Raw genomic sequence first — 11,565 nt, forward strand, 5'->3', positions numbered from 1 at the left:
TTTCAAGAATTTCATGATGATAATTTTGAATTATTAGTGACAAGTTTATGTTTGATTATATTTGCAACCTATTAGGAACTAACACACTTTTAAGTTATTTTTGAGGTGTCTCTCCTTTCCTTAAAAAGGAAAAATGGCTTAATGAGGTGTACGTACCTAGCTAATATCATGAACCTTGTTTAATTTTCTTAGTTGGCTTGAAATATTTATTAATCATTTCGATATATTCTAACTAAGGTATGAGATTTTTTTGGCCTAATCTGAATGTTATGAATCACAAATTCACAAGGGCATTTACATACAAATGAGGAAGGAAAATTCAATTCAAACGTGTGGCATGGCCTTACATACTTCATATGTAGCTGTAGGCATTTAGTACGTGTTTGCAATTAGGTCAAGATCTCATTAGTAGGTATGAAGTTTTATTTAAAAAAAATAAAAAAATATTCTTTATTTTAATGATAAGGGGTTTAAAACATCTATAAGACTTGATCGAAAAAAAAATTAGTCTAATTTTTCTATTTGGACTGAATTTTGAATGTATAAATCTATATATAACATAACATATATCTCAATATAACGCTCAAAATTTCAATTTTTATGGAAGTTAGTTAGGGCCTGTTCTCATTGACTGAACTCAGCTGAACTGAACTGAATATTTTATAAGAGAAGGAAATTAGGAGCTGAACTGAACTGAACTGAACTGAACTGAACTGAACTGAATTGAACTGAGCTGAACTGAACTGAACTGAACTGAACTGAGATGAACTCAACTGAACTGAACTGAATTGAACTAAACTGAATTTCAACATAAGAGAACAGACCCTTAATCTGTACTTAATTGATTGTTGTAACATCATTCTTCTCTACTTGATGTAGAACGTCAACTTTTCGTTCTAAATTTCTAATTTCCATTTGTATAATAAGCAACCAACTAACTAAGTTAAGAATTCCGATTCATAGAAAAAACCTTTTTTTTTTGTGTTCAATCTGGTTCACCCTATGAGCTATTCCGAATTCGGAGATCAGTTATGGGTGGTTAGGTTCCAGTCCCCATTCAATTGTTGTTGTGGGGGATTAAACAAGGATCCTCCCTACCAAGTGTAGTTCCAATCACCGCTACATCAACAACCAAATGGTTATCCATAAAAAAAACTTAACTTACTTTAATTTAGAATATAGCTTAAAGCATTAAGACCGACAGTTATTTATACCTTGTTAGTTATATTTCACGATAAATGATATTGCTTATAAGTTTAACAATTATACATGTGAAAATATTTTATATTACTTGTAATAAGATTTGGTGCAAACGTAAAGGAGAGCTTCTCGTTTAGCTTGATTTGTGGAATTAGCTTTAACCGCCTTGATTAGCAACAACTATCATGTGAGCAAAAACTAGGATATGTTTTGACGGCCATTTTTGTTTAGTTTGCACATACTTTTTATGTTTACCATTTATGTATGAGAAATGGACGCTGGCATGTTCTCATACGTTTATTTTCAGTTTAGTTCAGTTCAGCTCCTAATTTCTTTCTCTTATAAAATATTTATTTCAGTCCAGTTTAGTTCAGTTCAGCTCCTAATTTCCTTCTCTTATAAAATATTCATTTCAGTTTAGTTTAGTTTAGTTCAGCTCCTAATTTCCTTCTCTTATAAAATATTCATTTCATTTCAGTTTAGTTTAGTTTAGTTTAGTTCAGTTCATTTCAGCTGATTTCAGTCTATTAGAACAGTACAAGCCCTTATTATGTTAATAAGCATGATGTTAAGTAAGGGTTGCACTAGCTACTTATGATGTGTGCTTAATATTACTCGTGTACGGGTTTATTATTTCTACTTAGTATTTTTTTTTTTTTTTGTATTTCGGATATCGTATATGGTATACATAAATATTATGTGTAATTGGTCTTTGGTGGTCCCGTTGAATAAATTAATAGGCAAATAATAGCCTTTAAATCTCAAAATTTTTTAATATGCCATATTCTTATGAAAATAATACTCCGTAATTCACTTTTTTTTTTTTACTTATTTTTCTACTTCGTGTAAGAAAGATAGTGAATAACTCAACTAGAATCTTAGGTTTAGATTGATACTCAATAAAATATAGTATGATATGAAATGGTATAATCTCATTATATGTACAACATCATACATAAATTGACACCACAATTCCTCTAATGTTATGTTATTGATAGAGTATAAAACATATTCATGGGCCTCAACCATCAGTTTAAACTTTTGGTTGAGTTAGTCCTCTAACATGGTATCAGAGCCAGCGTGATACAAAGATCACGGGTTCGAATCTCATCCGCCCAAAGAAAGATTGGAAGAAATACATTTATTTGAACCGCCTAACATTACTATCTTCCTGCATGTCTAAAAGAATAAGCTATCCATGTAACCTTTCTAATCGATAAGGCTTGAATCCTATGTGGTTACCATTATCAAGAAATATTTGTTACAACTTACAAACATACCATAAAAATTAAATTCAAAGTCGGACTACAAGATATATAATATATGGATCACATATATCCCTTAGATAATATATGCATGACCACCTTATATTATTAGCAATTCAATTTAGATGCTGCATGCTTGTATTTATTGTAGTAAATGTACAGAAATAATAATGTTAATGCGGTTATTTTTCAAAAAAATAAAAAAAATATTTATGTTAATGCGGTTGCATTGTTACATTTTAGATTAAAATAAACCATAATAGAGGTCAATATATCTGATCCAGTTACCTGCATTTGGTGGATCAGTTCTTGGATCATGATCAAATCCATTTTTGGATAAGCCTCAATTTATAAGTGGTAGAATAAAAGCTTCTAAGAATTCACATTTATGTGCATGAGATCACTTACTACTAGCTCATTCACTCCTCTGCAAACTTTTTGGATAAACTTTGCCTTATATTGGTAACAAACATCCCATGTTTATCTAAACGACTAATCTGAACGACGTTTTACGGTGCCTGTAAAAAAATTGTCACATTTTATAAAATAGTAAAAAATAATCCGTGAGTGAAAAAACTAGAAAAACTATATTCATTACAGAGTATAAAGGGATTATTGGAATAATGCGACAACTAAATTTTGACGAAAGAGTACATAGGTAAGATTTTGATATTATTTTTTGTCAGTTTATTTGAAAAATGTGCTAATTGAGGAATTTAAGGGGGGAAATTAAAAAAGGTGGTCCAATTTAAAACAGAAGCTTCGAATTGTTCAATTTTAAATCCACATATTTCTCAGATGGGTTAATTGAGTGTTGTGCCTATCAGATAGATAGGGATAGTAGGAATACATTCGCCTCCAAAGTTGGCAGTTGTTTTTGACTACTCAAACATAACGAAAAGAGCCAATTCACCTACTAGCCTTTCCTAAACACCTGTGTTAAGGCCAAACACTAGCAGTCTAGCATGATGCAAGCTTGGATAGCTACATCTTTGCTTTACGTGAATACGCATTTTCCATCCTTAACCCGTGTCAACCGTGTGTAGTTTAACACGCTATTATATACGAAGTATTTTTTTTCCATACATTGAATTGTTCATCCTCTAACGAGTAGTGCACATTGAGATTAAAAATGTGAGAAGATATAATTTTACACTCGGGTGTAGCATGGACACCTTGATTTTATATTATCAGTCTTAGTTCTCCCTAAACTTTAAAAGGGAGTATAATATTATATTACTAGGCTAAATTAATCGGACGCAAAGTAATTATCTCAGGTTTTTTAATGGATCTAGGCCTAATCATCTTTATATAAAATCATTAGATAAATATGGGCACCTTGCCTTCAATATTTTGCCTTGTTTTCACAGGCTCATACATTGCAAATGCAGCTCGAGCCCATCATCTCCGCCTGAGCCCTGATGCATCTAGTCAGGCCATGAGTCCAAAAAGAGAAAGCTCGACCTCGAACTAATCGAGCCATATTAGTCTATCTGATCTAAGACTACATCATGAAATGAGACTGCCACAAACAAGAGCACTTTCCCCTTAGCTTTGCAAGTGTTTAACACAGTTACACAAAACATTTCCCATATTTCCAAACAGCATAATATATAAATGAGATATATTTCTCATCAAAAAAGACATAATTTAGTGAAATTTATCACATTCTTCCTTAAACAAACAATCATAAGTCCGTACCAGAAGGCCGAGATTCAAACATCATAGCTAGCCTAACAAATGAGAGAACAATCTAATAATTAATTTGTGTGATAGTATCAAAGATGTATACATTTAGCTTTAAACTTCGATTTAGTAGGTGTAGCCCTTGACGAACATTCCCGTCTGTGCTTCATCACTCTCACCCTCGTCAGAGTATCTCCCAAGTTGGGCAAGGGAGTTAGCCTTGGCGCGAGCCAAAAGAGCTTTCTGAGCTGCTTCTACATTCCAAGGACGTCCTTTCCATGTCTTAAGCACGCTGTTTTGTAAAGCACGAGCATAAGAGAAAGAGACATGCCATGGGTTTGGGCTCTGATTCATCGCGTTGAGGTTTAGGGTGGCTTCCACTTCAGACTGTCCTCCTGACAAAAACTAAGAACAGACAGAACAGGATTTTGTTACTCTTAGAACATACTATTTTCTTGAACCCGGATTTTAACAAACAGCGTTGAACATCAAAATTAATCATTTGAGTAACCTAAGTTATGTTTTAAAACACGATAAGAGTATACTCAAACATACCATGATTCCAGCAACAGCAGGAGGCACTCTTCTCCTAAGCATTTGAAGGGTAAATTTAGCAATGGTCTCAGGAGAAGCCTTCTCTTTGTATTCAGCTCCAGGCGTTACCATGCTAGGCTTGAGAAGTATTCCTTCAAACATAACATTGTTTTGAGCCAAGTAGTAAAAGACTTCAGACCATACTCGTTCTGCCACATCAAGTGTCCTCTCAATTGGATGATCACCATCAAGAAGGATCTCCGGTTCCACTATGGGGACAAGACCACTGTCCTGAGAGAATTATAACATACACGAGCATCAGGAAGACATGTACACATTATAAGAATGTCAGGTTAAGAACTAAACACTGATTTTCTAGTGTATCATTGTGTGTTTACAGATAGACGAAATCTAGCTTCAAAGTTACTTGGGAAGCAGTTATAATCATCAAAGACAATTTTCAGACACTTAGGTCACTTGGCTTATGGTTCACTCAGAGCTCGCGTTTATAGAACTCATAATTTACCTACGGCATATTTGAAGACAGTCCACAACTACTCAACTAGATAGCATTGTACATCCCTTCACTAAAGTGCAGGATAGTTCAGATTAGGATACTGACTACCGACAACCATAAGGATAGCGTGGAATATGGAAAGGACACCAAAATGGAAAGTGTTTATCCTCATGGTATACAGAACACTGGTCCATAACTATTTCCTATAGTTACGGCCACACATACTACTTCAAAATGTCTGAAAAAAAGCTGTCACGCTATACTACTGTAATGATCTGTGTTTGTATTCTTCAAAATAAAAATAGGGAGACTGTCATAGTAATCCTATTTTCCTAAGTCAGGACAAAGAAAATCAAATTGGTTCATTGATTCAGCATTCACTTAAGATGCAGCACATTGGAAATTCAAGTTCAGTGCAATGCAGCAAGGAACCAACTAGCAAACTTTTCATACCTACTTTCCGGTGTACTAAAAGTCTAAAAAGTGTTCATTTCATTTCAACACATTGAGCAAGCTTGTGCCTAAGAACTAACAGAATTAGAGGCATCATCATATGCTTATATGACTTAAGATGTCAGTGCTTATAGAACTCATATGTCGCAGAATGAATCCAACTGATCCTATAATTCATCAAACATTATGAAAAATTAGGGTGTGCATATTGTTAAGTCTTGATCCTATAAACATCAAAGGCCTTGAAGGCTTGAACAGAAACAAACACCAGCACCACCTACTTTATTTGAAGCTTAAATTTGTACCTGAGAGATAGCAGCATAACGAGCAAGTCCCCAAGCAGCTTCCTTGACCGCCAAAGCAGAAGGTCCACATGGAATACTAACAACTGTACGCCTACATTTGTGATAGGAGTTTCATGCCTTAGTAATCTAACGGAGGAAAACAAAGGAAAGAAAATCTCACTGGTCAAATGCATCTAAAATTGGCTTACCATTTTGCAAAACGAGCACCCTGTTTATAGTACTCAGCAGATCTTGACGCCAACCCATCTAAACCTTGGCACCAAGATTCATTGTACGAACCTGGCAGAGGAGACAAACCCTGGAAATGAAAGAGTGACAAACACGATTTTAGAAGGTTATCTTTCATTGAGCATTATTCACCAACACCTATTAACTGTCAAAATGTGGAAGATGTATAACAATGACATACCTTGTCGACTTTGATGCCAGGAACAATATTTTCATCACGTAAGCAATCGACAAATTTCTTCCCATCTGTTGTAGACTGGTAAAGTGTTTCCTCGAACATAATAGCACCAGAAATATATTCACCAAGGCCAGGGGTTGTCAGTAGAAGCTGCCTATAAATCTGACGATTCTCTTCTGTGTTATCTAAGCCAATTGATGCCAATCTCTTCCCACAAGTTGCATTTGATTCATCGATGGCAAGGATGCCACGTCCAGGAGAGGCAATAATTTTCTGCACAGTCAACTTAGAAATCAATAGCAGTTTGAATAAAAACCAGAGCTATCTACTAGTGTCATTACTCGTTAGGCCAAGAAAAGCAGCATGAGACTCGCATATACATCAAATTGTTGATTCAGGTGAAAACAATTACCACGAAATATATTTCTATAGAAAGAGTAAACATATGTTAAGATTACAAGCATCCCACAGGATAACCCCAAACAAAAGGTGTCCTCAAGATGTAAGATCAAGGGAGCAATCATACCAACAACGTGCATCAATCGAAATATGTAAACAATCAGGTTCATCAGGTAATTAAACTGTCAATGTATCACCACAAAAGGCAAAAGATTGCAAAGAAAAGGAGTGGGGATGAAATTATGCAATTCCAATTCAATTCGAGTATTCGACTTTCTGCTGTTGGATACTTAACTATCAGTCCAGCAGACACAGGACATACATCTGAACACTTGCAATTAGGCCAAAAAATCACAAATTGTTCAGAAAATAACAAAGACTCACCCATGGACTATCCATACATTATAATTTCAGTCCATATGTTCATTGTTCCATAAACCCTTTATTCCGAATTAATAGTCCTTAATCATTATACAATTTAGAATTTCCTGAAACTTAATCTGTCAAACAGTTATGAGCTTATGTCTATGATCAGATTGTCCTTCCACGAAAATTGAAAATCGGAATAATATGATACATAACTGACAGAGCGAGGCAGCAAGCTGCTGCCACAGCAACAAACCCTGAATTTAGGGGGACAGATCTACAGAAGACCCCTAGATATCATCAACAGTAAGAATTATGGACCCATTTTCAGAACCAAATTCACAAAATTTTCGCAGCAACTATACATATGTTTTAACTTAAGCAATCCAATATCAAGTGATCAGTATTCAGTACATCAGTATTCAGTACATGTAATAATTAAAATGAAGATCATGCTAGGCAAAAAAATACAAAAAACTACAAATGAGATGAAAAACATACAGCAGTCTTTACAAGCTCATCAGTATAAGAGCTTGAAGTGGCACGGATTGGCATGGAAACTCGGCGAGTTGTAAAGAGTGTCGATGATCCGACATGGGAATTGAAGGACTGTTGTCCCAGCCATTGTGATGATGCTCCATTAAGCTTTACTAGACCTGTAGATGCCATGGTTGATCCCTCTACCACCTCTCTTAGTCAACTTTTGCTAGAAATAATGCCAAAAAAGTCTTTGAGAACAAAGTTAGAATTTAGGTGCCAAATTTTGACTATGATATATATATATATATCAATCATGAAGCATGTGTGACAACAAGAAAAGTAGTTAATCATAATTCATCAACTCAACAACCATAAGGTCCAATACAAATCTACACTGGTTGGTACCATAAGGTGCCAAAATTAGAGGATTAATGTAAAAACTCAACCCACTAAAATTCGACAACTAAGTTGGTAAAGTCTTTCGGGTAGAACCATCTTATTCAAAACCCGTCTTTATCACATGAATTATCATGTGTACCCTCTTAGGTACGAAATGAATTATCACGAAATGAATTAAAATTATGTACCCTTTTAGGTACGAAATGAACTATCACGAATATAAATTTTAAATATGAGAATACCATTGTTTTTTTTTGTGTTTAGAGAGCCACAAGGGCGGGGGTGAGAATCGATCCAGGATCTATGAGAATACCATTGTATTAGTATTAAAAGTTTAGAACCACCTAAGTCGTAACACCCACCTAATAAAAAGAGACCAAAAAGGACAAGCATACCATTACACAAGCACCCACTAAGACCAACAACAGTGAAAAAGGCATCTCCATTTAATAAAGTTTAATTTTTTTGTCTACAGCAGAATCAATCTTTATTCTCCAATAATACCAACACAATTATTATAAAACAGAAATCCGAAAGAAAATTTTTATATACACTCGGTTTTCAGTAATTTATTGAATATCGGGTACACTTTTGTCAGATTTAGTGTTACTTTTGTTAAATTTAGTGTCACTTTTGTCAAATTTATCAATAAAGCATAAATAACTTTTATATATGTCAGGGTAACTTTTGTGTGTTTTAGTGTAACTTTTGCACATTTTATTGTCACTTTATAACTTATTTAAAAGTTTGTCAATCCGAAAATAATGAGTATTTATTATACAATTAAAAGTATGAAAATTAATGTCTAATAATAACTGAATTAATCAATAAATTCAGAATTAAATTAAAGGAAAGAAAATGAGCAGAAATTGGCTTACAGTAAACGGAGGCGAATTACAGAAGAAGAGAGCTCCAAATTTTTTTTTTACGAAGTAGTATATTTTTTCGATAAAATAATGGGAAAAAAAAATTCTCTAAATTAGTTTGGGTGTTAAAATCACATAAATGAAAATTGACCTTCACCAACCCAGAAAAGGTCCTGTTTGATGTACTACGGAGTATAAAACTATAAAAGTACTCGTATAAGGTACATCTTGAGAATTTTTAACAGAGGTTTTTTTTTTGTTTTTTTTTTTTTTTTTTGATAAAACAGATTTTTTTTTTTTTTCCTTTTTTTTGAGAGAAAACAGAAATTATTTCATGTTTAGCCAAAATTAGAAAATTTTCAAGTATTTTTACTTGTTGCATATTTTGGTGATTGACTTTCCCTCTGATCAATTATTTCGGCTATATCCTCCTTTCCTTAACGTCTTGTTCCGATTTACTGAAAATAAATGAACTTAACTCAAGTTAATAGAACTAAAATGAATTACTTCAAAAAAAAAAAAAAAAAAAAAGAACTAAAATGAATTGTTTATGAGAGAAATAAACTAGGAACCGAACTGATTAGAGTTGAATTGAAATTAAGCTGAACAGATTAGCCCTTAGTGTTGCTTTTTTTTTTTTCCAAAGAATTTGTTTTTTTTTTTTAAATTCTAATATGAGATATCAGAAAATATCGTGATATATTTTCCGTATTGATGAGAATAATATATATAAGTTTATTAATTTTAAAATATTATTTACTAATATATCTTTAGGATTTATAGTTATGGTGGTATATCTTTTAGGAAGATTGTTTTCTATTTTATGATATTTGGTTTTGTATAAATCTAATATATATATATATATAAAGGAGAGTTTTTCCCCGAGTTTTTAGAGAGCCACGTAAGATTTATTTTTTTCAATGCGCCACGTAGGATAATAAATTTTAGTGGTAGCCAATTAAATACGAGATTATTAATTTCTTTTAGAATTAAATAATTTAACTGATATGTAAGCAAAATTGACGAATGAGATTCTAAAGATTAAATTAATTAAATATAAATTATTATCTTTTGATATCAGGAATTTTATCTATATATATAACAAATTTTAGCACATAAATATATATATATATATATATAAATTATTTTAAAAAATTCAAACAAACCGTGCATCGCACGGGCTTCATCTAGTATTTTACTATTGATGAATAAATCACGCCATTCTATTATTTCTTTCACCCAAATTTGTCAAATACTAAGGCCCCGTCACAGCTGAACTTACTGAATTATTATTGTGTTTTTTACTAAAATGAAATTATTATTTTTAGTGTACTGAAATTATTTTTAGTGAACCGAAATTATTTTTATCGAACTGAATTTATTTTATCGTAGAGTGAACAAGGCCTTTTTTTTTTTTTTCTTGAAAGTCAATTTTCATTTCACACTTATCAGTATATTATTCCAGTTACAAATTTCTTTAAGTTCAATTAGTAAAATTTATAACATAAAAAAATGTATATTATGAACATAAATTGTTAAAGTGACATATGTGAATAGTGTAAATGTCAAATTGTTGTAAGTAAAAAAAAAAAAAAAAAAAAAAAAAAAAAAAAAAAAAAAGTAGTTATTGTACATTTATAAGCATGTGCTTTAAATTTCTTAAACATATACTATAGTCATAACATAAAATTGTGCGAGTAATGTAGAAACATTACATTAATACTCGTACAAAAATTAAAGTTATATTTAGTTATATTTAGATATACTACATATTGATATCATACTCCTTAAGAGTTGACTTATACAATAAAGATAGAGATATAACAAAATTTGATTATTGTTATTGTTTGTTGATAATAATACTGGTTTAAAAGTTATAATTAGTTATATAAAGTTGTTAATGCCTTAATTGGTTTTTTTTTTTTTTTTTTTGAATAGAAAAAATATTTCATTTCATTAATTAAAAGTCATATGACATCTACAATAGAGATTCGACGTTAACAAATACATAAGATATTGAATCAAATAGAATTTTCCTTCATAAAAACTACGATCGTCGAGTAGATCTTGCACTGCGGAGCATCTCCCGCTTATATCGCTGAAAATTACCGCCTTGTTGGAGAGACAATCTAACGATCCTTTGTAGCCGTGAGGATGATTTCCTTCTGATTCATCTGTTCGTATTCGAAAACTTGATAACTTTTTCACCAATGAAATAATTTCACGACAATCCATTAGATCTGCTACCATGGATTCAAAACTAAAAAATTTCTCCCTCGAAAAGAGGAGATAAACCTTGTCTTTCGAAGGAGGTCGAAAAAACCTTGTTTTTCGAAGGAGATCGGAAACCCTTTTTTTCGAGGGAGAAAAGTTCCTCCCAGAAGGAGGAAATATTATTATAAACCTAAAAAAACAATAAAGAAACAAGGATTGGGGCTTTCCACCGATTAAAATCGATGGAAGCCCCTTCAAAATTAAACAATGGAGGCTAGAGTTTTGGAAAGAGAAAGGAAGAGAGAGAGAGGAGGATTTTTTAACTGGTTATTGTTTGTTAGTAGAATAGTAGTAATGCTTGTTTTAAAGTTATAATTAGTTATATGAAGCTGTTAATGCTTTAACATCTGTCTAATATTTTTGATGAAGTAGAAATATAAATATGAAAAAGACCTACATAGTATTAAGTTTGGTA

At 32.3% G+C, this 11,565-nt stretch overlaps 1 protein-coding gene across 1 annotated transcript; it reads right to left on the bottom strand.

Annotated features, from left to right (window-relative positions):
- Positions 1–4,028: 4,028 nt before the first annotated feature.
- LOC110701331 (fructose-bisphosphate aldolase 3, chloroplastic-like) lies at positions 4,029–7,899 on the bottom strand. The gene is made up of 6 exons (XM_021878972.1): positions 7,633–7,899; positions 6,370–6,639; positions 6,149–6,258; positions 5,961–6,051; positions 4,707–4,976; positions 4,029–4,556 (listed from the first exon to the last, which is right to left on the bottom strand). The coding sequence occupies exons 1-6, from the start codon at positions 7,798–7,800 to the stop codon at positions 4,278–4,280; spliced, it is 1,188 nt and encodes a 395-aa protein (XP_021734664.1). The 5' UTR covers positions 7,801–7,899; the 3' UTR covers positions 4,029–4,277.
- Positions 7,900–11,565: the final 3,666 nt, after the last annotated feature.

Source organism: Chenopodium quinoa, unplaced genomic scaffold (genome assembly GCF_001683475.1).
Source record: "Chenopodium quinoa cultivar QQ74 unplaced genomic scaffold, ASM168347v1, whole genome shotgun sequence".
Taxonomy (NCBI): domain Eukaryota; kingdom Viridiplantae; phylum Streptophyta; class Magnoliopsida; order Caryophyllales; family Amaranthaceae; genus Chenopodium; species Chenopodium quinoa.

Coding starts and splice junctions, on each gene's coding strand:
- LOC110701331 (XM_021878972.1), bottom strand. CDS start 7,800: ATGGCATCTACAGGTCTAGTAAAGCTTAATGGAGCATCATCACAATGG. Junction 6,640..7,632: donor ATGAGCTTGTAAAGACTGCT/GTATGTTTTTCA, acceptor TTGACTGTGCAG/AAAATTATTGCCTCTCCTGG. Junction 6,259..6,369: donor CTGGCATCAAAGTCGACAAG/GTATGTCATTGT, acceptor TTTCATTTCCAG/GGTTTGTCTCCTCTGCCAGG.